Below are 27,246 nucleotides of genomic sequence, written 5' to 3'. Positions count from 1 at the left end.
GTAGCTGGAATTGCAGGCATGCATCACTGTGTCCAGCCAAAATTAACCTTTTGTTAATTTGTTGAGATGGGTTAACACTTGAAAGATTTGCATACTCAGTGAACCAACACTTACATTAAAAAAGTCATCCATTAGATCCATTCAATGGGCATTACAGATCAACTGATTTTTTTTTAATTTTAATATTTATTTTTTAGTTATTGGCAGACACAACATCTTTGTTGGTATGTGGTGCTGAGAATTGAACCCCGCCCGCACGCATGCCAGGCGAGCGCGCTACCGCTTGAGCCACATCCCCAGCCCCAAATCAACTGATTTTAATGTAATAGAACAGAAATATTTGATAATAAGGTTCCAGGTTGTAACTAACCTTTATGAAATTATCACTTGTATGGTCTTAGTGTAGTGTCAAAGATGGATATACATAATTATTACATTGAATAAACTATTAAAACTAATCCTTTCTTTTTAAACTCAATATTTGTGTCAAGTGGATTTCTTTCTTTCCTTAGGTTTTTGGGTTTGTTTTTGTTTTTTGTTTTTTGTTTTTTTGTTTTTTTTTTTTAGTAAACATCAGTCAGAGCAAGAGAATAAGGTGAGGATGTAGCTTAGTGGTATAGGGTTTGCCTAGGATGGGCAAAATCATGGGTTCTATCTCCATCACTGCAAAATTATAATTATAGTTTTAAACATAAAAATCTTCAGCACTAAAAAAAGAAAAAAAACTCTAAGAGAAAGAATGTACAAGCAAATATAAATGCATCAGTCTTCAAATGACCCAGATAAGAATGACACTTGCAAAAATGTAAAATGATCACACAGAATTCTGTTTTGAAAACTAATTATTTTCCATAAAAATATTATTTCTGCTAACATACAATGGTTATTTATGTTATTCAAATGAATTAATTTTTTCAAAATTCTGTTTTAATAATTTCTAACATGATAAATATTGACATAATCCACAGGGGGGAAAAATCCCTTTGGATGAGTTCTAACTAGTTCTCTGAATATATTTATAGAGATCCTGAAACCTAAAAGTTTAAGAACTGAAAAAGCACACCATTCATTGAGCCAGGGCTCAGAGAGGCAATGTAACAGAGTGCTCCACTCAGGATAGGAGTCAGGGCCGCGTCCCAGGTCCTCAGACACGGCTCTAGTCCTGCCCTTAAGTGTCTAGAAGGAGCAAGTCCATTGTTGACAACCGCCTGAGCAGTTTCGTTTCTCAGCCCTGGTCTAGTCCTTCATCCTGGAAACCCATGACGCGGCCCCACTTCTTACTCCCATTGAGTGTAGTGATTCTAGAAAAGCCAATCATCGTCTCGATGAAGTTTTCACAGTTGCGATTTCGGATTATAGGACTATCGCTGAGCTGGGAAATGGAGCCCGCGGCGAGCCGAATCTTCCTCCTGCTGCTCTGTGAGAGCCAGCTCCTGACCGAGATCTGGGCGGGTGAGTGCGGAGTCCCGAAAGAAAGAAACAGCCTCTGAGGGGAAGGAGGGAAGGGATGGCCCCACGCGGGTACAGGACCCCGAGAAATTGATTCTACGCAGCCCCAGACCTCTTCCCTGGTCCCCTCCGCCGCCCGCGCCCTGCCCTCTCTCCTCGCCCCCTCTCTTCGCCTGCTCCAGGAGGAGGGTAGCGCCGTGTCTGAGCAACTCCCGGGTCCCCAGGTTCCTTCTCCCTGAGATATTTTCACACTGCGGTGTCCCGGCCCGGCGGCGGACAGCCCAGGTACTTGGCAGTCGGCTACGTGGACGACACGCAGTTCGTGCGCTTTGACAGCGACGCTGCTGATCCCAGGATGGAGCCACGGGCGCCGTGGATAGAGCAAGAGGGACTCGAGTATTGGGAGGAACAGACTCAGCGCGCCAAGGACATAGCAAGGAGTTTTCGAGTAAACATGCGAACCTTGCGCGGCTACTACAACCAGAGTGATTCTGGTGAGCGACTGGGGCCCGAATAGCAGGTCAGGATCCTCATCCCTCACGGATATGCCCAGGTCGTCCAGAGTCGCTGGGGAGGAGATTCACCCCTCCTCCCCTTGACCTGGCCCGATCTCAATCTAGAGAAAGCCCCCGGGGATTCGCTTCAGTTTCGTTTTGAGTTTGGTCCTACGGCCCCAGAGATCAGTGGGCGGTACTAACTTGGGGCAGGGCCACGTGGGTGTGGCTAACGTAGGGACCCGACCAGGTTCCCACACACTCCAGTGGACCTACGGCTGTGACGTGGGCCGAGATGGCCGCTTCCTGCGAGGCCATAATCAGTTCGCCTACGATGGCACCGATTACATCTCCCTGAACGAGGACCTGCGCTCCTGGACCGCGGCGAACACCGCGGCTCAGATCTCCAAGCACAAATCTGAGGCAGCCCAAGAGGCTAAGTACCAAAGAGCCTACCTGGAGGGGGAGTGCGTGGAGTGGCTGATCAAACACCTGGAGAATGGGAAGGAGACCCTGCAGCGCATAGGTAAGAGGGGCTATAGGAAACTCTCGCAGTTTCCCTCACGCTGGGGTTGTGCCAGCAGCTGAAGACCCTCAAGAAGTAGAGGAAAGGACCCGAGGTGTTGCGCAGTGGTAGAGCGTTGCCTAGAAGGCGGGAGGCTCAGGATTCAATACCCAGCCAGGGGAAAAAAGTAGAGAAAAATAGGTTCGAAGTCAGAATTGAGAGAGGTAAAAGTAGCCTGGGTTTCCAGATCCTGTACCACGGAGTAACACGCTAGGATGGCTACTTTTCCCTCAGGGACAGTTAGGAATCCAGTCTCTCTGGGATTAGAGGAAGACCTTTCTTGAAATAATTGATCAGTGGTTCTCTTTGACTTGGTTCCTTGACTCTGTCAGAAGCTTTGGGAACAACTGGGGATACTTTTTCTCTGGCCTTATTCCCTCTCTGCCCCGAAGCCAGAGCCTTTGGAGGTCTGACTCCAGCTTTTCTGATTCACTCAGCCCCTACCTAAGTCAGCACCAGAATCCCTTCCCTCTTGACCTACTGTCAAAGACGTAGAGCCTTCTACTCTGAACTATCTCACCCTAATTTTAGAACTTCTCAAGGAAAAGGAAATTAACCCAGATGCCTATGTCCTGTGTTAGAGTCTGTAAACAAGTCAAGATGGCGCCTGGCAAAAATTAGGGTCTGTAAACAAGTCTGGATGGTGCCTGGTATTTTGCCAGGGGGAGTGGTCTGTGAGGTGGCGCCAGCTAGCCCAGCCAGACTGCGGCAGTCCTGGTAATAGGTTTTGTGCACCCTTTCCTCCCTCCAGTTGTACGTTCTATTGTCAGAATGTTCACACTACTCTATTCCCATGATAAATGCAAAGTGCCTGCGTTTTCTGAATCTTCCTGTTAGACCCCTCAAAGACACACATGACCCAACATCCCATCTCAGACCACAAGAGCACCTTGAGGTGCGGGTCTTGGGCTTCTACTCTGCTGAGATCACCCTGACACTGCAGCACTTAGGTATGAGGGGCTGCATGATGTCTTGTAGATCTCCTCCCTTGCTTCCCCCAAGAAGGGGAGGAGAATGGCACCATGTTAGGACACCACCCTTGTCCAGAGGGAAGTGAGTGGACCTGGATTCCCAGATGCTGCTCCAGAGAGGAACTGAAGGCTACTTTCTCCTAGGACAAGTAAGGGATGCAGTCTCTTTCTCCCTGGCTGATGGGAAAGATAATAACTGACCACAGTTCCCTGGCAGCAGTCTTGACATCAAGGACACACTGTCAGGCCATTTCTGCCTAGTGTCTTTGGAGGTGTGACTCAAGCTTTTCCACATCTCTCAGCCTCCACCCTGATCAGAACGTGAAGTCCCTCTCAGAGCTGAAACCTCTTACACTGCATTACCTCAACCTGATTTTAGAACTTTCCAAGGAATAGGAGATGATGCCAGATCACAGAGTCCAGGCTTTGTCTAGGTTTTGTGCTCCCTCCCCACCCCAATCATGTTGTGCATTCTCCAGATGGTTATGGGAGTGGCTGCTTCAGTGGCCCAGGAGAGGTAATACCAAAATGTCTGAGTTGCCCTATTTTTTTCTCAGACCCCCCGAAGACACATGTGACTCACCACCCTAGCCCTGAAGGGGATGTCACTCTGAGATGCTGGGCCCTGGGCTTCTACCCTAAGGAGATCACCCTGACTTGGCAGCGGGATGGGGAGGACCAGACCCAGGACATGGAACTTGTGGAGACCAGACCTGCAGGAGATGGAAACTTCCAGAAATGGGCAGCTGTGGTGGTGCCTGCTGGAGAGGAGCAGAGATACACATGCCATGTGCACCATGAGGGGCTGCCTGAGCCCCTCACCCTGAGATGGGGTAAGATGAGGGCCCGGAGCCTGTTGTCAGGAAGCAAGCAGGAGGCTTTCTGGAGACCCTCAGCAGGGTATGGACTGAGAGCTGGGGATCAGGGCCCCTCAACTGACTTCTCTTTCCCTCACAGAGCCACCCCCTCAGGCCACCATCCCCATCGTGGGAATTGCTGCTGCTGTGATTGTCCTTGTCACTGGAGCTGTGGCCGGTTTTGTCTTGTGGAGAAAAAAAAACACAGGTAGGGAAAGTGCACGGTCGAATTTTTGTCCCACTGGTGGTCTCAAGTACCTGGTAGAAGTGTGCCCTGCCTTGGTAATGGGAAGTAGTGTCTACCCACATGTGCTTATTCAGCCTAGACTGACGGGGTGACCAGCACCCCAGCAGAGCAGTTTCCTGCTCAGGAGGTGTGAGCTGTGTGGGAAAATGAAAAGTCTGAAATAATCAGTAAGAAATAAAGACAAAGACAAAGATTAGATTTAAAAAACGGGATTCCTTGGCATTGGGCTTGTGGCTCAGCAGTAGAGTACTTGCCTAGCACGTGTGAGACCCTGGGTTTGATCCCCAACACCACATAAAAATAAATAAATAAAATAAAGGAAATTGTATCCATCTACAATGAAAAAATAAATATTTTTATTAAAAAAAAAAAAGTGGAGTTCCTGAGGGGTCTTCCAGCCCTGATAGGAACTGAACAAATGAAAAAGGCCCCAATTCTTTTTTTTTAATTAATTAATTAATTTGTTCTAATTTGTTATACATGACAGCAGAATGTGTTCATAGTACACAAATGGAGCACAATTTTTCATTTCTCTGGTTGTACACAGTGTAGAGTCACACCATTCATGTCTTTATACATGTACCTAGAGAAAGGATGTCCATCTCATTCCATCATCTTTCCTACCCCCATGCCCCTCACTTCCCCTCCCTCCCCTTTGCCCTATCCAATATTCCTCTATTCCTGCCATGCTCCCACCTCCCACCCCCATTATGGATCAGCATTCACTTTTCAGAGAAAACATTTGGCCTTTGTTTTTTTGGATTGGCTTACTTCACTTAGCATTATATTCTCCAGCTCCATCCATTTACCTGCAAATGCCATAATTTTATTCTCTTTTAATGCTGAGTAATATTCCATTGTGTATATATACCACAGTTTCTTTATCCATTCATCTATCGAAGGGCATCTAGGTAGTCTATTGTGAATCGTGCTGTTATAAACATTGATGTAGCTGCATCACTGTAGTATGCTATTTTTAAGTCCTTTGGGTATAGAACAAGGAGTGGGATAGCTGGGTCAAATGGTGGTTCCATTCCAAGTTTTCTAAGAAATCTCCATAGTGCTTTCCAGATTGGCTGCACCAATTTGCAGTCCCACCAGTGATGTATGAGTGTGCCTTTTCCTCACATCCTCTACAACACTTACTACTGCTTGTATTCTTAATAGCTATCATTCTGACTAGAGTGAGACAAAATCTTAGTTTTGATTTGCATTTCTCTAATTACTAGCAATGTTGTAACATTTTTTAATATATTTGTTGATGCCCTAATTCTTTATTTAAGGGAGAGTACATCAAAGGCAGGGATGAGGTTTCAGTGTGGGAGGAGTCTTGTTTCTCGGTTTGGCAGTAAACAGGTTCTTTGGTGTTTGGCAGATTATGCAGCTTCTCTGCCTTAATGGCTCCAAGAAACCCATAATTTATATGGCCTCCAATACTGGACTTGTTTACTCTTTTGTAAAGCACATGGGAAAAAATGGAGAAAAATTTCCCCTGATTTTTGCGGTGAGGGGGAACTGACTCTTACACCGCTGGCATTTAGAGGCCAGAGGGGAATTTCCCTGCTGAGGACAGACCTCCAGCAGAGCAGTTGGCTCCATCACTATACATCTATTTTCTTCTAGTCTCCTGGTCCTTCCCTACATCTGTAGTCACAGTTCTAGAAATGTCCCCAGTGTCCAAGACTAGGGGGTACCTCTAAGACCTGTTTTTAACCTGCTCTCTCACAGGATGTTTTCTTCCCACAGGTATAAAAAAAGGGCCCAATGCTTCAGCTTTGTGTAAGTATGAAGAACAGTGAGCCCTGAGACCCTTGGGATAGTGGGTAGTTGGGAGCTGATCCATCCTATAATTTCTCCATTATCTGCATCTCCTGTGGGCTCTGACCAGGTTCTGTTTTTGTTCTGCTCAGGTAATGACAGTTCCGAGAGCTCTGATGTGTCTCTCATGACTTAAAAAGGTAAGACCCTGGAGGGCTGGAAGAGAGAGAGAGGGATTGGGAAATGGAGAGACTCCTGGGTTACAGGACTCTCCTAGGAATTTCTGACATTTTGAATGTTTAATGGGTTGTTCAGAGTGTCTGCATTACAATGAATTTGTTCATAATACCTTCATTTATAGTGTGAGACAGCTAGCTGTCTTCTGTGGGACTGAGCAACACAGGATTTCTTCAGTTCTCTTCCTGCTCCCTACTACAGTTTCAAGAGGTCCCAACTTCTCTTTCTGATTATGTATCTGTGTTCCTATCATCCTAATGTAAGGAAACCGAGAGGAGCCCATCCCTGATCACTAAGACCCCTCCCCATACTGCCCTGTTCTCTTCCTCAGTCAACTTTCCGGTGTAGCAGATGTGAGGCTAGAATGTCTTCATTTGTGAGAAACTTGAGTTAACTCCCCTGCTGGGCCATGTGGCCTCAGGCACCCATGATGCTAGTCTGCCCCACTCTTCTAGGGTTTGAGTGACTGTCTTTGTTCCTGGGCGTGTCTTCCTAAAGCCCCATGGGTGGAGCTATGCTCATCTGTTCCTTTGTAATATAACCCCTTGCCCTGTTTAGGATAGAGTCTTCCATGGAAGTGCCTTGGGTGTGTACCCTTCTCTTACTGTGCACTTGGATGTGGCCTACCTAGATGTCAGTCAACCTGCTAACAGTGGACATTATGAAGATAGACTCAGCCCCCTGAAACCTGGCCCCTTATCTCATTTGAATAGCTTCTCCTCAATAAATGGGGTTACAGCGTACTCTTGCTCTCTCTCTTCCTTCAGACCCTTAAGGTCGGAGGAGTTGTCACAGTGACCCCAATGAAAAAGTTATTTTTTTTTAAGAGATGAAAAATAACTTGTTTAATGCTACATAGGTAGAAAGTGGCAGTATAGTCTTTAAAACCATTTCTGACCACAATGACAGACACTGTCTTCTGTTCTTATTGTCAACCCATATTTAAATATTGCAGTACATACAAAATGTCAAAAATTTCCCCTCTAGCATTTACTACCTTTTCTGAATTTTGGATTTAGTGTCATCCCAACAACAAAAAAATATACAAGTAAGGACAAGTTACTAAATTACAAAGCCAATATTCTGGATGCAGTACAAATGTTAATTAACTTAGTCATTGATACTTAACTACAAAACAAATTTCTTTATTTTTTTAACAATGAAAAGTGACAGCAACACTATAAATTACTTATGACAAAGTCATCAATGGAGACTAATAAAAACAAAGCTAATTAACAGGCATTGTTTCAGTTCAAATTAGTAATTTCCTTTTTTTTTTTTAATATTTATTTATTTTTTTAGTTCTCGGTGGACACAACATCTTTGTTTGTATGTGGTGCTGAGGATCGAACCCGGGCCACACACATGCCAGGCGAGCACGCTACCGCTTGAGCCACATTCCCAACCCCTAGTAATTTCCTTTAAACAGGAATACTAACATTGATCTAGTGGTTCTCAACCCTGTCTGCACATTAAAGAAATGGAAGTCACTTTTCTTTATCCATTTTTGATTAACCATAATAGAGTCCAACAAATATCAAATATTGGAAGTTATTTAATATCAAATGTTGATAATTAATATCAAATATTGGAAGTTATTAGTGAGCATTGAATTTCTCACTACTTTTTATTTTTACAAAACTTAAAAAATAATACTGGCTTTCAAAGAATCCCCACATTTTAATTTTGCATAGATGTTCAAGTCAGTTATTTGTTCAACTAAAAAGAGTCAGTAAGATGTATTAGAAATTATTTTATTAATAAGTTATTATAAAATGATATCCATGACCCACAAACTTTTTGGTGCAGATGAGAAAGATTTGAGTATTTTCCATGCATTTCTAAAACTTCTAGAATCCTTTTTTGTAAGATCAGTTTCTTAAAAGTCAGAACCTAAACAAAACTTGCTTCTTTAAAAATATATGCATAAATATTTTGCCTACCACTCTGCTATATTGTTGACAAATCCCTATTAGTAGGTCAGTAGTAACTACAGGCATTTATCTTCAAAACAACCTTTCCTCATTTTTCAGGTTTGGAAATCAAGTATGGAAAACAACTTTTTCCTAAAAAATACATAAATTCACTTACATGAATTTCACTTCTCAAATTCAGGAAATCCCATTTTTTCAGCTCTTTATGTCAGGACTCCATGTAAATCTCAACCACTTCATTCTTGCCAGGCAAGTGTTGCTTCTGTTTGGTTGTTTTCACTCACATCTTCGATGTCTGACAGATCAACAAGTGGTAAAGGATTTCTCCAGTACTGGAAAGTATTATACAGACAAAATTCTTCATTGTGCTGGAGCGGTGCGAACCCCCTGTCTTGCCGCGGAGGCCCTGTGCGCCCCGCCCCGTGGTCACCTCCAACCTCAGGGGGCTGGGCGTCCTGGGGCTCCTCTCCAGGCCCCGGCCCTCACGCTCCCCGCCGCTCCGGGAGCTGCTGGCGCCGCTGTCGCGGCGCTTGCTGGACGAAGCCAAAGGCGCTGACATGACCCCTGCGTCGATTTTGTGCTTTTGCGGTTGCCCAGGATGCAGTCCCGACGGCGGGATCCAAATCTACGGCGTTGGCTCCTCCGTGAAGTCGCGGAGCAGGAGCCGCTTCCAAGGCACGTGGAACGTCAGTGGCTCAGCCTCAAGCCGCTGGGCCATGGGCCTAAGGGTTCCAACGGAGACCGACTGCCAGCGCAGATAGCCGCAGGGGGGAGCGAGGGAGGGCGAGGCCCAGAAAAAGGTATTAGTGCCTCTTGTGTGGTTATTTTGGGGAACCCAATTAGCCCAGTTCAATTGGGGTGACCCCTGAGCCTTTTAGTCATGAACAGAAACTTGGCATTCACTCCTGATTTAGTTTGTTTTGCTGGGATGTAGCTGCTTCTTTCCCTAGGGAAAAACAGAATCTGGACATTTGTCCCATGAAATATGGTTGGTGTGTTAATTAAATTGTGGGAGGGCTGGAGATGTGGCCCTCCGGGCAGCAGCGACAGCGGTGGCTCGCCTTTCTCCAGGCCGCACTCCCCGCCTCTCCGGGAGCTGCTGTCTCCGCTGTTGGAGTTGGGGGTTCCTGTGACGGCTCCTCTGACCTTAAGGGTCCGCAGAAAGAGAGCAGGCTAACCCCTTTTATTGAGGAGAAGCCATTCAAATGTAGCAAAGGGTCAGGTTTCAGGGGGCTGAGTCCAGCTTCATTATGTCTGCTGTCAGCAGGTTGACTGACATCTAGGAAGGCCACACCCAAGGGCAGAGTAAGAGAAGGGGACACACAAAGGGCATTTCCAAGGAACATTCCATTCCAAACAGGGCAAGGGGTTAATATCACAAAGGAACAAGTGAGCGTAGCTCCACCCATGGGGCTGCAGGAAGAGTAGCCAGATCACCAGGGATGACCAAGGTGCCTCAACCAATCAGGAGGGGAAAACGCTGGTCACTATTTTTTAGTTTTCAGGGGACACAACATCTTTGTTTATATGTGGTATTGAGGATCAAACCCAGGCCACGCATGCCAGGGACAAGCATTACCAGGGCTGGTCCTGTCTTCAGGACCATGGGCAGGGAGGTCATCATGCCACTGAGTTAACCTAGGTTGAGACCTGAGTCCGACCTTCAGCTCCCAATTTTTTTTTTCAATTTCTATAGAGAATTATCCCTGTTATTGTTAGTAAGTATGAATTATGGTCTCATCTCCTCTGGCTATCTCTCATCTTTGAGAGGAGCAGGAGTCCTTTTTCCTAACATTGTCCCACAAAACTCAGGGCAGTTTCCTGGATTGTATTTTTCATCACTTCTCCAGTATTTTTAAAGGAACCAGTTTAGGGGAATAGCAGAGAGAAAAGATCTCACAATTTCTCATCTTAGATATTTCACAATGGCTGACTGAAAGCTGGAGAGCTGGAAGAACCACTAGCTGTGCAGTCCAAAAGGCTGAAGCTCCAGAATAAGAGGGTCAATGGTGCTACCCTAATCTGAGACCAAAGAGATTCTGGAGAATCTGTTTTGGAAAAGTGAAGACGTGGGAGTCCAGTATCTTCAGAGGATCACAGCAACAATCAAGAACCCATTCAAGAAGAATCAAGCTTGCAACTGCTGCTGCTTCCTTGTCCTTCCAATTTTTATTCCATCCAAGTCATCATCCTATTGGTCAATACTCCCCACATTTAGGGAGTGTCTCCATTTCAAAAGTTGGCTATCTCACATGCCAATCATTCCTAGATACACCCTCATTGACCACATCAAAGCCCAGGATGGACTGAGCACAGACTGGGTGCCACCTTGTCCATCCTCAGCTGCTTTCATCCTTCTCCTGTCCCCACTGTAGCAGACTCAGCACAGCAAATACCTGTGTGCAAATACCTTGGCATTTCTTAATCCAACCAGGTTGATAATTCAAATTGACCATTACAGATGCTGTGGAATGCAGGAGGGATGGTGTAGACGGAAGGAGGCCAGCGCTTGTGAGAAAAGCCCAAATGGCTCTGACTTTAGTGTGCGGCAGATGCCACACAGCATGTAGTCTAAGGCTTTATTAGTAAGAGGAGGGAGGGGAAGACACTGATCATTCTTTCAGCTCTCATTTGTTGAGTACTGAATAGATGACACTCAGTTTTCATCTAGGATACATGAGGGAATTGAACACAGGCCAGAATTGTCAACTTTGTGGAGCCTGTGTTCTATAGGAAAGAGTAAGGGGAAATACTCTAAGCACAGTAAATAAGGACAATGTTCATGTTAGATGGTAAGTGTTGCAAGGCAGATCTTGAAGCCAGATTTAAAATTAGGTAGTCAGTGTAGTTAGGTAAATCGAGTTTAATGGAGGCCATGCTGATAATGATATATAATATAATATAAATATAATATAATATATATAAAAATATATAAATATAATATATATATAAATATAATAAATATAAGTATAAATAAATATAAATATAGTTCTCCTTATCATGTTTTACAACATGCTTTGTTTGTGATTAATCATCTTAATTGTGATTATAAAGGAGTAACTCCCATGTTATGACATTGGGAAAATGAAAAAATATCAGCAAAACCCTTGGTAAAATGGAAAGATCTTTTGACAGGTAAATGGAAAGGACCTGATATATTACTAACTTGTGGGTGAGGATATGCTTATGTCTTTCCACAGGACTTAAATTCCCCCATTTGGATTCCTGACAGACTGATTCGACCTTATGTCTAGCCTCCGGACCATATCATGCCCTCCGAGTCTCCGACACGCCTCACCATTGACCACAGTGCCTGAGGAAGATTTGATGACTACCTTGATTCCATCTTTCTCCCGAATAAACTTTGATGATCCTCAATCCTTATTCAGATGATCATCTTCAACAAGATTTGCAGAATTACCAGCTTGGGGACAATTAAAACAATTGACTCATCAAGCTCGAGAACTCGAGAACTTATTTCTACTCAGTCAAACCCCTGCACTCCTGAGAAAATGTTTGTTACTATGCTAGCTATTCTTGCCTGTCAGGTAACCAATGTGTCTTCTAAATATTATTGGGCCTATTATCCTGATCCACCTTTATTTCATCTCACTACTTGGGGAAAAGGAGATATTAAGGTATTTACCAATAATACTAATCTCCTGGGGGGTAAATCTAATTCTTTTATTACTCCTATATCAACTCATAATTTTAGTTTTAAGGGTCATAGTCATTTACCTCCTCTGTGTTTTAGTTATAATATTATTCCAATTGTGGGCTGCATACCACTTAATTATAAAATTTTTATGACATATTCTCCAAATGAGGAAAGTGATATAAAGGATCTTTGGATGCTTTCTATTTTAACTTTAGATTTTCCTGATTTTAAACAAAATTTGCCTTCAGTAAAGCCCCTCCTATGTTTCAAGATTGTGAAAAACCTGATCATTCATGGGTAAAAATAGATAGACAATTTGGATTTCCAATGTGGCATACATGTATGTTTATTAAAAGAGGATTTAAAATCTTTCCAAAAAATTCCTCTTTTCCAATATATGATTTTTCTATTTCTAAATCTAAATATGATGCTCCTAAAATTTTATCATCACCTTCTGCTGAGGGCCATTGCCAAGTAGGAATGACGCATCAAAATCTCCTTGCCAGCGTACCCCATGCTGCTTAGAGGACATTGCATGGGACATTGCATGTATGCTTTAGTAAGGTAACCTTGCTCAAAGACCAGGGTGGATCCGGGTTTAGAGCTGATCAGGTTTGAGGAAGTTTCCCGCTGCTTGAGTTTAAGGCGTTCCTGGTTTAAGACAATAGGGTTTTTGTTTTGTTTTGTTTTGTTTTGTTTTTTTATATTTACATAGTTTTATTACAGTGAAAAGATACAAATTAGATTGAACCAAAGATCTAATGCATAAGGCAGAATTTGGAAGAGTTTCAAATATGAAGTCTTCATGTCCTTGCAGACATGTTACCTTCCCAGCATCAGTGAGTGGCAATATAAACAGTATTGTCAATTCAGAAAGCTCATCTGAGCTTTGGTGCCCTGAGTTTTGTTGTTTTTTTTTTTTTAGTTTTTCTTTTCTTTTTTTTTTTTTTTTATTGGTTGTTCACAACATTACAAAGCTCTTGACATATCATATTTCATACATTAGATTGAAGGACAATAGGGGTTTTAGGGAAGTTGGAGGTTGAAGATTATTGCTGCTGGGATTAGGATGTTTCTGCTGCTTGTTCCCATTGAGTTTTCGTGAGATTCAAATGGGATTTGGAAAAAGCCTCGTGGAGTAGGTAAATTGGGCAGGGTGATTTTAGATGGCCCCTGAACCTGTATGGAGGCCGTGTGAGTTCGGGAATAAAGAATTGCTGTTTGAACCTACAAAGCTTTGTGGTGCCTCCTGATCTTGTGCCCAGCCGAGACATTGGCAACCTTCATGGAATACTCCTCAAATACGAATTATTAGGAGCGTTCCACTTGAACCCATGAATGAATGGTACTCAGCTGGATGGATTGCCCCTTTATATTTTACTAAAATTAAACAACATTATCAGATTTTCACAGAACTTTATAAGTTATTGGCTTCTTTAGACATAATATATATGAGTAGGCCTTCTTCAGTACATGAGAGTCATTTTGTTACAGCTTGTGTAGGATCTCCTTATGCAATATTACTTAAAAATCAAGGAACACTAAAGATTTCAAAATTAGAGGATGAAACTTATGATGTTGTTTGTGAAGGTTGTACATTAACAAATTGTATTGATCCTAGCATATCAGCATCCAATCATATTTTAATTGTACATCAACCTTCTTATGTTATGTTGCCTGTTAAATTAGATTCTATTTGGTATAATGATCCTGGGTTACAAGCATTAGATTTAGTTAATCAAGCCTTAATTAGACCTAAACGTTTTGTAGCTACCTTAATTTTAGAAATTTCAACATTAATTGGTATAATAGGGTCCATAGTTGCTTCCACCACTGCATTAGTTAAAGAAGTTCATACTGCTCATCATGTAAATCAGTTGTCAAAAAATATTTCTACTGCACTTATGATTCAAGAACATATAGATAGGAAGTTAGAAGCTAGAGTTAATGCTTTAGAAGATGCTGTCCTTTACATTGGTAATCAAATTCAAAACATAAAAACTCGAATGACAACTAGATATCATTCTCAATATAAATGGATTTGTGTTACTCCTCACACATATAACTATTGTGAAGAAACATGGCCTCAGATACAATGTCATATACGAGCATTTTAGAAAAACACTAATTTAACTCTAGACATAGATGAATTTCAGGAAAAAATTAAAAGACATTAGCCAGGCACATATTTCAGAAACAACCATTCCAGAATTAGCTGACACTTTTGTTTCCAAATTAAATTCTTTAGTCTCCAGCAAAACTTTATTTTCTATTTTAATTAATAGTGGTTTAAGTATTTTAATTATTCTTGTCCTTATTTCTGTCCTTCCAGTCCTGTTCAGATTGCTAAGTTGTGAAATTCGTTCAGCCCATCTGGAACTAAAGTTACTTCATTTAAAAAATAAAAAAGGAGGAATTGGTGGAGGCAATCCCCCACTCACTGTCTTGACAGGGTCACAGTGAGAAAAAGTGTTGGCAAAGCCGCTCTCCCACTGTCTTGACAGGGTCACAGTGAGGATGAATGCTGGCAAAGCCACGCTGGTTGGTGGGTAACCAAAACCATGAGACCCTTTTTTATGTAATTGGGACTTTGCATTTTCATGCTTATGTTTCTCACAGGAGGCATGAGTATGTTAAATGCCAAAAATTAAATTTCAGATGGCTAGAACAGAACAGGTAGTTCATGCCTTAGAGGCTATTCTACTACCCCTCAGCATATCAAGGACAAAGTAAAAGGCTATTCTTCTATCTTAGTACATTGTGGACAAACCTAATAACAGACAACAATCATCCTCTGAAAGGACATGAGAACTAGTGCACCTTGACTGAGAAACAAACTCTTTGAGAACTAGTGTACCTTGACTGAGAAACAAAGAAACTCTTTGAGAAAGCAGCTCAACCAGTTTTATGAGAATAAATTTAGGAATCAATTTAAATAGCTTTATAAGACACAGTTTTAGAATAATGTTAGAAATATTATTTTATTTAGATTCTTAAGTTTAGAAATTCTTAAGTCTTTAGTTGTATAGGTTTCTGATATGTTTTAAGGATGATTCATAAACTTTAGGACATTTTAAATATAAGATTTAAAGGGACTTTTTTAGATGGGAATTTTAGATTAAAAATAAAGTACAAGTGTACTTTAGGTTAATGATTGGTTAGGAGACTTAGAGTCTGGTTACATAGTTTGGCATTAGTTAATAAGAAAATAACATATCTTGGGAAAAATAGTAAATCTTGGGAAATCTGAAGGGTGTAAATTGGTGACATGTTTTATTGATGATTCTGTACTTTGATGATTGTATGGCTGGGGGTCATATCCTGGAAGGATGTAGATTGGTGTGCTTTCAATCATGGTTAAGGAAATGTCATGTCTTGGCAAAGTTTTAAATTATATAATCAATGACGTATTGTGAATCTATAATGATGAGAAAAATTGTAATAAAAAGGGGACCCAGAGAAAGCAGCTTTAGCTCTCTCTCTGAAGATTGCTCTAACGGAACGACTCCTGTTTCATCTTTTCGTCTGAAGGACGCCACTCATCCTTCAGGACTCCCTGGACCCCACGGGGCAGGACCCCCGGCACCCGGAAACGCAGGACAACTCATGGAATGTTAATGAAGTCCCCGAAAGGCCCTAGGCCAAAGTCCACCCCAAAGAAATGTTAATGGAACCCAGGAAACAGCCCCCAACAGATTTGGAGATAGCCCATCCCAAAGAAGTGATAAGCCCATCCCAAAGAAGTGATAATGAAGTCCTTCCTGCCCAGATTACTTGTCTGGCCCACCTGTGTCCCAACCCTTCCCCCTTACATTCCATCACCAAACCTATAAAAAGGGGAACACATTCGCCCTTCAACGGATTCCACCTCTTGGGTCCCCTTCTTCCTCGGGAGAAGTCTTTTCTGCTGTCCTTTAATAAACTTCTAATTTCTACTCTGTCCTTGCCTCGGCGTGCTCTCTGGTGTTATTCTTCAACATTGGGGAAGCAAGGACTCATCACCAGTCCTTGCTTCCACCAGTCAACATCGGTAACAACATCGGTAACAACAGAGTGGGTATGCGAAACAGGGAAGATGGCTGTTTTACTAGGGACTTGTTGGCAAGGTGACATTCGAGGATAGATTTGAAGGACATGAAGGAATTTGTTAGGATGTTTGGAGGAAGATCTTTCTAGGTAGGAAGAAACTCCAGTGCAAATGCACCAGGGTGGGATCCCCTGTGTGTGTTCTGGGAAGAGCAAGAATCTAGAATGTCCTGAGCAGAGTCACTGAGAAGAGCTCAGAGGCACAGCCAGTGTCACAAGATCTGGAGGTTGACGGAAAGAATCTTGCATTGAGTGAGGCAGTTTTGAGCAGAGACAGACATGGTGAATCTTTTCACATCATCACTCTTAACTGTTGCACTGAGAAAAGAACTGAGATGGGAGGACTAGCAAGTCAGTAGGGAGACTGTAGGGAACTAATCAGTCCTATGCTGGTGATGTCATCACTTCGCCTGGAGAATGAGCAGGGGAAATAGTGGAAGTGTTTGGATGTCATATGCAAATGTCTGGGCTTGGCACAAGATTCAGGAGACACCCACACTGCTTTGTAGATTCAAACAGCAATTCTTTATTCCCGCTCTCACACCGCCTCCACACAGGTCCAGGGGCAAACGCGTTCTGCCGTCTCCCGCACAAACCACCTACTCCACGAGGCTATCTCCAAATCCCATTTTAATCTCGAGAGAACTCAACGGGAACAAGCAGCAGGAACACCCTAATCCCAGCAATAATCTTCAACTTCCAACTTCCCTAAAACCCATTATCTTAAACTGGCAACGCCTTAAACTCAAGGAGCCGGTTACTTCCTCAAACCTGATCAGCTCTAAACCCGGATCTGCCTTGGTCCTTGAGCAAGGTCACCTCATTAAAGCATGCATGCAATGTCCCATCGAATGTCCTCTAAGCAGCATGGGGTACGCTTGGCAAGGAAATTTCGATGCGTCATTCCTACTTGGTAATGGCCCTCAGCAGTCATATGAATTTTGAAGATGGACTTTACAGCACTTCCTAATGAATTTAACTGAGATATGAGAAAGAAGAACACTACAAATTTGTGACACTGTAATCAGAAAGATAAGAGTTGCATCAATGAAGAAGAGAAGATTAGAAAAGGCATGTGTGAAGAGAAGACTTTTTCAGGCCCTTAGATATTGAACTGAGGTGGTCAAACTGCTATACCAACAGCTGATAATCTACTGATTTCAGCAGACCAAGGGCTTGATGCAAATATGCATCTTTTGCTTGATGGGTGTCAATCTGGCACAAAGTATGGTAGAGGTTTCCTTGCTCACTTTCACTTTCTGTATGTGTCTTATGGGTTGTTAACAAACATTTCATAGTCCAGTCCTGGTATACACAGTACACTTTTTAGAAACATTGCTCTATATGAAATAGTATTCCAGCATCTGCATAGTGTCAGATCAACAGCAGGAAGGAATCAGTAGTTCATGGTGATTCTATTTTCAGTAACGTGGTTTTAAGGCTGCCCCTTCCACTAAAATTACCTAAAAAGAAGACATAAAATGGAAGAAGAATCTCAATGTAGAGAAGTATAAGAAAGATAGCAATCCTTTAGCTGAAAATATAAATGTGCAAGAATTCATGGAGAAAAGTTTATCTTATCCTGAAGGCATTTGCCAAATCTGGAAAAAACTTAGCTTTTTCTTACTTAAGGTATACTACTATGTTTGTTTTCCATCAGTGTGACCAACCACATGAGTCGATTCACTTGTAAAAAGGAAAGGTTTGTTACTGCTCACAGTTTTGGAGGGTGAAGTCCATGATTGACCTTGTCACATTACACCTGTAGTGAGGCAGCACATCATGCTGGGAGCACTGGGCAGACCAAAACCACTCACCTCCTCACCAGGCAGTGAAGGAGAACAAGAAGGGGGTGGGTGTTCAACAATGTCCTTCAAGGGCACAGTCCTCAGGACCCCTGCCCACTAGGCCCCACCTCTCAAAGTTTGTACTATCTCCCTATAGCACCACCCAGGGACCAGGTTTCTACCACATGGGCTTTAGGAACACCATACATTTAATTATAACAAGAACACAGGTATTATCTTCAGAGATAGTTTGAATAGGAGATAATTTGGCTTTCCATTAAATCTCGGGAACAAAAATTATATCCTCTGAGCAAGAAATGAATTTTTTAAATTTTACCACCCAAAATTATTCTTAGGAAATTAACTTTAGCCAGAAAAAAAAAAAAAAGGTAGAACGCAACTGATTTTGAGAATTTGTAGTTGCCACCCCATACTCGTATAGGTTTGTTGTCCTGATTGGCTTTATAAGTTAGGGTCAAAAAACATGATTTTTTTTTTAATAGATGTCTTGACTCAGTGTTGACTCAAAATTTGAAGGAGGAAATAAAGATTTCTATAGGAATTCATATTAAACCAATGGGTTTAACAATTTACACAATTTATAACAAAAGGAAACGAGAAGCTCAGAGCAGAAATGTATAAGTACAAGTGGAAAATGATAATAGGATCAAAAATCAGTAGAAACAACAGATAGGAAAAAGAGGCTCATAAGATGTCCATATGTGAATTTTAAAACAGAAAATAATATATAACTGGTATTATGAATAAAGAAAAGTATGTCAACCTTCAACTTGCCTACAGAATATAGGAAAGTAACAATGACCTAGCTGTTTTCCAAAAACACCACATTTAATTATAAAGTGAATTCAAATTTCTTTCAAAAATTAGGTTCATTGACCTCTCCTTTGAGCCATAATGGAGTAGGAAACACTAGAAATTCATATAAACATGAAAAAATAGACATTCAGACATAGGGCAATATGACAGAGATTGCAATCTGATAGAAAGGGAATGAAAGAAGAGAGGCATAAAGGGGTCCATCTTCTTTCTTGGAAATTCCCAAGATACAGTGCAGAGAGGAGGAGCCCTACAAAGCCTAGAAGCCTCAGGGAGTTGAGGGGACAGACATGTATTTGGAGAGGTCACAACAGAAGAATATTCAAGATGAAGGCACATAGATAAGGTAGCTGAAAATAACAGCACTGGAGATCCAGAGGGCACCTCTTGAGTCCTCAGTTCATCAGTACACACACGAAGAACACTATCCCAGGACAACGAAAAGATAGTGCAAAAGCACCAGAGGAAACAATGGTACCTAGGGATACCCAGGGCCAGAAAGAGTGTCTGTTCCCACTGTCCATGCTGGAAAGACACATTTTCTGGACATTGGACAGAGTATTTGGAAGTGTCTGTGACCTTATCAGTGAATAATGAATGGCATCAAATAAGAAATTGCCAAATATTCAGGAAAATGCAACACATTACAACATAAAAAACTACAGATTAACTTAACACTAAGACAGTTATTGTAAATTAATTCCTTACATTCAGAAGGTTCCATAAGACCCCTAAAAGACAAAAATAAAAAATTAGGCATGGTAGCACAAGCTTATAATCCCAACTACTTAGGACGCTGAAGCAAGATTGCAAGTTCAATTGTAGCCTGGAAAACTTAGCATGACCCTGTGTCAAAATAAAATACAAAGATCTAGGTTACAGTGCTTTCTTTTTTCTTTTTAAGAGAGAGAGTTTTTTTAATATTTATTTTTTAGTTTTCAGCAGACACAACATCTTTGTACGTGGTGCTGAGGATCGAACCTGGGTCGAATGCATGCCAGGTGAGAGCGCTACCGCTTGAGGCACATCCCCAGCCCGGTTACAGTGCTTTCTTACCATGCATGAGGCCCTGGCTTTGATCCCTAGTATCAAAAAAAATAAACAAATAAATAAATAAGAGAGGGTTCATAAAAGTTCACAATCAAACTTCCAAAGATGAAAGTATCACAGATGTGAGGTGGGAATTAAGGTAGAGAGGAGGAGCCCTACATAGCCTAGAAGCTGCACTGGAGAATAAAAGATACATGAGCTTAAAGACAAAAAAGAAATAGAAACTTTTCAAAACGACACAAATCAATTCTTACAATATATTTTTGGGTTTTTAACATATTCAGATATGTGTTTTAACAGCACAAAAAGAAAAGGAAATACAGTTATACAGAATAGAATTTTCATATCTCACTGAAATTATGTTAGTACAAATCCGAAGTAGTTTCTGGGACAATAAGTCCTAGAGCAACCACTAAAAAACTACAGTGAAAAATTTTAAAGGGAATTAACTAAGGGAATTTCCATTACAATAGAAAATTTGGAATGCCATACTCACCACAGGCCACAACTTCCTCAGAGTAAAAGGGCAAGACTACCTCCAGCTAAAACTCAAAGGGGGAGACCCCACTGTCATTTCAACAGGCCAGACTTGTTGCTATCTGGAGCCTGGGTGTAGGGCTACCCAGCTGAGTCCTGGGGACAAGCTGCTTCCCCAATGGTTTCAGAAGGTGGGGCCACCTCCCCAGTGCCCCTGGAGGACAGAGCATCAAACTGAAGAGAATTATTCTTTTATTTTTTTTTAAATTTTTTTTTTAGTTGTCGATGGATTTTTTTTAATTTTAATATTTTTATTTTTTAGTTCTCGGCGGACACAACATCTTTGTTGGTATGTGGTGCTGAGGATCGAACCTGGGCCGCACGCATGCCAGGTGAGCGTGCTACCGCTTGAGCCACATCCCCAACCCTTGATGGATCTTTACTTTATTTATTTTATTTATTTGTATGTGGTGCTGAGAATCAAACCCAGTGCCTCACGCATGCTAGGCAAGCGCTCTACCACTGAGCCACAACCCCAGCCCGAGAATTATTCTTGAGAATTAAAACTAGTAGAATTTGCCCAGCCAGGTTTTGAACGTGCTTGGACCCATCACCCCTCTCTTCTTTGCAGCTTCTTCCCTTTGAGTAGGAATGTCCATCCTGTACCATTTCACCACTGTATGTGGGAAACATATATAACTTGTCTGGTTTCACAGGATCACAGCTGGAGAGAAATTTGCTTCAGGATGAATTGTACCATGTCTGACCCATATCTAATTTAAATTACGTTTAGAAGAGACTATGAACATAAAACATAGAAATGATGCTGGAATGGATTAAGATTTGGGGGGTATTGGATAGAAGAATGTATTCTGCATGCAACAAGGGCCTGGGGGAGGACAGAATGCTTGCACAACCCCTGCCTCCCACCAATGAAAATTTATTTGTTGATGTTCTTACCCCCAATATAACTGTGTTTGGAGATTGGATCTTTAAGAGATGATTGAGGCTAAATAAGAGAGGAAAGGAGGGAAGATAGAAAGGGAGAAAACAACAACAACAACAACAAAAATGATGGAGTCAAAAACCAGTAAAACTGGTGCCCTATAAGATTAGTAAAAAAGATCTTCCTCCTCCTTCTTTTCCTTCTGCTTCTCCTTCTCCTCTCTCTCTGCATTAACCCTATACAAAAAAGGCCAGATTGAGAATTGAACAACAGCAGATGAGGTAGAGAGGGAAGATGGGAGGGGAGGGGAGGGGAGGGGAGGGGGGATAGTAGGGGATAGGAAAGGTAGCAGAATACAACAGTCACTAATATGGCACTATGTAAAAATGTGAATGTGTAACCGATGTGATCCTGCAATTTGTATTTGGGGTAAAAATGGGAGTTCAAAACCCACTTGAATCAAATGTATGAAAGAGGGCTGGGGATGTGGCTCAAGCGGTAGCGTGCTTGCCTGGCATGCGTGCGGCCCAGGTTCGATCCTCAGCACCACATACCAACAAAGATGTTGTGTATGCCGAGAACCAAATAATAAATATTAAAAATTCTCTCTCTCTCACTCTCTCTTTAAAAAAAATGTATGAAAGATGATATGTCATGAGCTTTGTAATGTTTTGAACAACCAATAAAAAAAAAAAAAAAAAGGCCAGATTGTTACCAGGCCAGCACAATATCCTGCCCTAGGAAGAAGAGATTATCAGGCAGCTCTGATACCACCTGGTAGGAAAGAAACCAGACCATAATGCTCTCTGCTCCAGAAAATGCTGAAGTGTTGCCCCCCAAACTTCATCTAATTCAAAATCGGAAGGTGTTTTAGTCAGCTTTGAGTCACTGTAAACAAAAAAAGAACAACATAAAGGAGAAAAAGTTTATTTGTGTTTTGAGGTTTTGCCTATTTCAAGTCCCTGAAGCCTTCTCCTCATACCAAAAAGAGTCAGAACTTCCTGGGACCAGCATCTGTGCCTCACCATTGTAAATTAGGATTGTCAGGGTGCAGCTAGCTCTTCTCTTTAGTTCACAGGGTGAGCTTTCATGGACTGCATGTGGAGAGCTACATTGACATCAGTTCATTCAAGGAGCTTCACTGTAGCTGGACCTGATTCAGATGATGAGACTCTGGAGTTGACACTGGTTAGGTTATAAAATGAGTCTTTTGGAGGCCTTGGATAGAAAGCAGTTTATTGTACATGTGGAAGAAATATTAATAATTTGTGTCAGAAAGATGACCATGGTAGTTTTCTAATGACTACAAATTCCTTGATATTTAAGAATAGAAACTAGTTCCCCTCCCCGTGAATGTGGCTGGACTTAGTGAAGAGATAAAACAAAATTTATGGTGTGCAGCCACAGATAAAAAGACTGGTATGGGGTGTGGAACACATGCCTGTAATCCCAGTGGGTCAGGAGACTGAGGAAAAGGATCACAAGTTCAAAGCTAGCCTCATCAATTTAGTAAGGCCCTAAGCAACTTAGTGAGACCCTCTCTCAAAAATAAACATTAAAAATAAAAATTGTGTAGGGCTGGGGATGTGGCTCAAGCGGTAGCGTGCTCGCCTGGATGCATGCAGCCCGGGTTCGATACTCAGCACCACATACAAACAAAGATGTTGTGTCCGCCAAAAACTAAAAAATAAACATTAAAAAATTCTCTTTCTCTCTCTCTCTCTCTCTCTCTCTCTCTCTCTCTTTAAAAAAAATAAAAAAATTGTAGCTCAGCGATAGAGTGCTCGCTTCGCATGTGCAAGGCGCTGGTTTTGATCCTCAGCACCACATAAAAATAAATAAAACAAAGGTATAAAAATAATTTAAATAAATAAATAAATGATCTGGGGATATAGCCCCTAGTTTCAATCTCTGGTGATGGGGGGGTGGGATATGACAATTATGATGACAGTAGGATTTCCTGCTTGCCCTGCTCTCTCTTGGAACATTCATTCCTGGCTCAGCCATCTCCACCAGACAGTCACCTAAAGGCAGTCCCCCTTGGCCCAGAACTGAGGGCTGTAGCCAAGAGCTACAGGAATGAGCTGTGAATAAGGTCCTTCCCTGTTCATCAGCCTTCCAGTTCTGACCTTGAACATTGCCTAGAGGAAAGGGGCAAATTAATAAACATTGGTAATTTTAAGTTGCTGTGTTTGGAGTGATTGTTCTGAACCAGTAAGTAAGAAATGCACAGAGAACAACTATGCAATCAAGGGCTTTTTTCCTCTTTAGAAACAAAGGAGTCCAGAAGAGATTGGAGTGATGCATGGAAATAATTGGTAGAAAAAGACTGCCAAATGACTGTTTTTACTTAGCGCCTTACTTTTGCTGAGGGTTGCTTTGAACTCGCAATCCTCTTGCCTCAGCCTCCGGAGCTGCTGGGATTACAGGCATGCACCAGTGCGCTCGGCCCAAATGACTTTATATCCACTGAAACTGTCCTTCAAAACTGACCTCTTAGTCAGGCACAGTGGCGCATGCCTGTAATTCCAGCAGCTGGGGAGGCTGAGGCAGGAGGATAGTAAGTTCAAAGCCAGCCCCAGCATCTTAACAAGGCCCTAAGCAACTCAGTGAGACCCTGTCTCTAAATAAAACACAAGAAAGGCCTGGGAATATGGCTCAGTGGTTGAGGGCCTCTGGATTCAATCCCCCTTAAGTCAAGAAAATGCTTGAATTACTTCATTTGTTTTTAGAATACCATTTTTATTTTCTTTCTAGCTTTATTTTTTGCACCACTTTCATAGGGGTTTTCCTTAGGATTACAGTGCTCACCTTAACTCTTTACACTACATCCAGTTAACAGTGTCTTAGTTCATATAAATATAGAAATCTTGCAACCATTCAGACTTCTAAACTGTAACCATTGTTATGTTATAGTTATCATGTTTAATATATAATAATTCAGGAAACAGAGCGCTTAAGAAAAAGCTATATTTGTATTTATTAAGTAAGTGAAAAAGGTCAAACAGAAAGCAAGAGAGAGAGGGAGAGAGATCAAAGATAGTATTGAGCCAAACCATTTCTGATACTCTCACCTTTTCTAGGAGTCTGAATTTTCCATAGTATCATTTGCCCCCCAAACTGAAGAAATCCTTTACCATATCATATAGTGTGGATCTATTGGTGATGAAATAAAATTTTTAACTTTCATCAGAAAATCTGTTTATTTTCTCTTCATTCTTTTTTTTTTTTTTTTTTAGAAAGAGAATTTTAATATTTTATTTTTTAGTTATCAGCAGACACAACACCTTTTTGTTAGTATGTGGTACTGAGGATCGAACCCGGGCCGCACGCATGCCAGGCAAGCGCGCTACCGCTTGAGCCACATCCCCAGCCCTTCTCTTCATTCTTGAAGGACACTTTTGCTAGATATTGTGGATTGACTTTATTTTGCTCAGAACCTTAAAGGTTTTGCCTTACTTTCTTCTTGTTATAAAGTCATTAGGCAGACAATGAGGTTATGGAGAACAAGAAACAAGAAAAGTAACTGAGTAGGCCCCAAACCTTTGATGTTAACAACGAAAACTAACCTTAGGAGTCATTCCTCCAATTAAAATGCTGATAGGTTGACTGGCAGTGGTGTGCTGTTTACAAGATATGCACTCGTAGCATAAAGATGAAAGTGAAAGTAAATTTATAAGAAAAGATATCCCATGCTAACAGGAAAGTGACCATGATACTATTAGAAAAACACATTTCAAAATAAAATGTGTTACTAGAGATAAAGAAGCATGCTTCCTGAGGATAAAAGGATCAACAGGAAAACAGAGCACTCAGAAATGTACATGGTCCCTACAACACTGCTTTAAAATTCATGAGGAAAAAGAAACAGAATTACACAGAGAAATACACAACTCCAGAAATTATACAGAGAAATGTACAACACCAGAGACTTTTATACTCTTCCCGGCAATTTATACAACAATGAGAGAAAGAGAAAGCAAAGAAGAGAGATGTGGGAAATATGAAAAGCAACCTAGACTTCATTAACATTAATAAACTGTATACAAATATCAACAATAGCATACATATTATTTCAAGTGCAAATGTACATCTGCCAGGCTAGACCTTTTGTGAACCATAAAACAATTCTCAACAAATCTGAAAATACTGTACCGATAACAGAGTATATTTTGTGACCATAATAAAGTTGAATTAGAAGCAAGTCTCAATGAGATAACCAGCACACCTTAAGTATTTGGAAGTTAAATAATAAGATTCTAAATAATCACTGGATCAAAGAAGAAATTGGGTAACATTTTAAACTGATTAAGGAAATGTAGCACATTAAAACATGTGGAATATCTCCAGTTAATAACTTCAACCTTATTAAAACACTACATACCCAAGGCAAGCAGAAAAAAGGAAATGAAGACAAATATGAAATTTTAAAAAATAATTTTAAAAATTGATAAACTAAAAAGCTGGAATTTATTCTCTATCAAAGATATTATCTTATGAGCCTAGATTGATTTTATAGGAAAAAAGAAATTACCAATGCTGAGAATGAAAGAAAGTATATCAGTGTGGATACTCCAGATGTAAGAACGATGATCTAGGAATATTAGTAAATTAATGATAACACATTTGACAACCTAGAATAAATTAACAATTTCTTGTGAGACATTAAGAAAAAATGGAAAATAATAATAGGTAATATTCCAATCATACATTTTATTTTGTGATTGGAAACCTCTCCATAATTTAATATCCAGAAATTTTCATTGGTGATTTAAGTTAAACATATGGTTAAAAATAGTATTAATTATACATATTTTCTTATAAATAAGAACATAAAACACTTTCCTAATCACTTTATAAGAAAAATATTATCCTGATTCCAAAACCAGGCAAAGACATCACAAGAGAACAATACCTAAAATCCTTCATGAACCTAGACTCAAAAATCTGCAAAAAAAGGTAGAAAAACAAATACAAAAAAATGTTTTAAAAAATCGGCATACATCTGTCCACACTTGTTTTATCATCTCATAGGGAATCAAGATTGGTGTAATATTCTAAAATAAAAACCCTTGTCATCACATTAAGAGAATGAACTGAAAGGCTGGGGATATATATAGCTCCATTGGTATAGTGCTTGCCTGGCATACCCAAGGCCCTGGGCTCAATCCCCAGCACCCAGGAGAGAGAATGAAGTTGAAAAGTCATAGGGTATAATATTAAAGTATTACGTGTGTGCACAGCTGCTGAATCTGGCAGGTTGGATCCAATTAACAATAAAGACACTCTCTTTATATAAAATAGTGTTTATTTTAGTAATAATTTAAGAGTAAAAACAAAACTGAAAAGGCAAAGGAGAAGAAAATATATCACCAGATGGGAGAGACACCAACACCTGAAGTCATGTAGCCAGGGAATCCCAGGGCAGCTTTTCAGGGTCCCAACTGAGAAGTTCTGGGTAGAGCATCCTCTCCATGGGTGAGACTCCAAAGCCTTATTCCCGGTGATGCTCCCTGAATACAAGTTAGGACAAAGAAGTCTCCCTTCTAACAATATGCATGATCTAGTGATCCTTCAAGGATTTTATCTTCCCAAGGATGGTTCAAATTTCAGAAAGAAGGGAGTGTTTACCTTGAGATAAGTGAACAACTCTAAGATTTCATGAGTAAACCAAACCCAATAAGTCAACATTCTTCAGATGTTCAATCAAGGATATGCAAAGGTCATGGCAGGCATATAGACAGGAAAGATCTTTAATATTTTCCTTAGCCCTTTAATGGAATGCAGGAAAGGCATTTGTCCAAATTGAACATCATTTCATTGTAAAATTTTTAGCAAACTAGGGATTGAAAGGAACTTTCTCAACAAGATTAGGGAGAGTAATAAAATTCTT

The 27,246-nt window shown here is 41.0% G+C and overlaps 2 protein-coding genes across 2 annotated transcripts; one reads left to right on the top strand and one right to left on the bottom strand.

Annotated features, from left to right (window-relative positions):
• Positions 1 to 1,304: 1,304 nt before the first annotated feature.
• Positions 1,305 to 16,110, top strand: LOC101959493 (HLA class I histocompatibility antigen, alpha chain G). The gene is made up of 6 exons (XM_078020348.1): positions 1,305 to 1,452; positions 1,674 to 1,943; positions 2,194 to 2,469; positions 4,037 to 4,312; positions 4,437 to 6,362; positions 11,713 to 16,110. Exons 1-5 carry the CDS (start codon positions 1,326 to 1,328, stop codon positions 4,673 to 4,675), a joined length of 1,188 nt encoding a protein of 395 aa, XP_077876474.1. The 5' UTR covers positions 1,305 to 1,325; the 3' UTR covers positions 4,676 to 6,362; positions 11,713 to 16,110.
• Positions 6,341 to 11,393, bottom strand: LOC106145415 (uncharacterized protein C9orf40). Its single transcript, XM_078020349.1, is given in 3 exon segments — positions 6,341 to 8,765; positions 8,767 to 8,993; positions 8,996 to 11,393. Coding segments are annotated over 3 exon segments (507 nt in total). The 5' UTR covers positions 9,231 to 11,393; the 3' UTR covers positions 6,341 to 8,720.
• Positions 16,111 to 27,246: the final 11,136 nt, after the last annotated feature.

The sequence above is a fragment of the Ictidomys tridecemlineatus genome, chromosome 8 (genome assembly GCF_052094955.1).
Source record: "Ictidomys tridecemlineatus isolate mIctTri1 chromosome 8, mIctTri1.hap1, whole genome shotgun sequence".
Classification (NCBI taxonomy): domain Eukaryota; kingdom Metazoa; phylum Chordata; class Mammalia; order Rodentia; family Sciuridae; genus Ictidomys; species Ictidomys tridecemlineatus.
Note: the sequence above shows the minus strand (reverse complement) of the source record. Positions and strands in the feature narration are given on the sequence as shown.

Coding starts and splice junctions, on each gene's coding strand:
- LOC101959493 (XM_078020348.1), top strand. CDS start 1,326: ATGAAGTTTTCACAGTTGCGATTTCGGATTATAGGACTATCGCTGAGC. Junction 2,470..4,036: donor GGAGACCCTGCAGCGCATAG/GTAAGAGGGGCT, acceptor TTTTTTTCTCAG/ACCCCCCGAAGACACATGTG. Junction 4,313..4,436: donor GCCCCTCACCCTGAGATGGG/GTAAGATGAGGG, acceptor TTTCCCTCACAG/AGCCACCCCCTCAGGCCACC.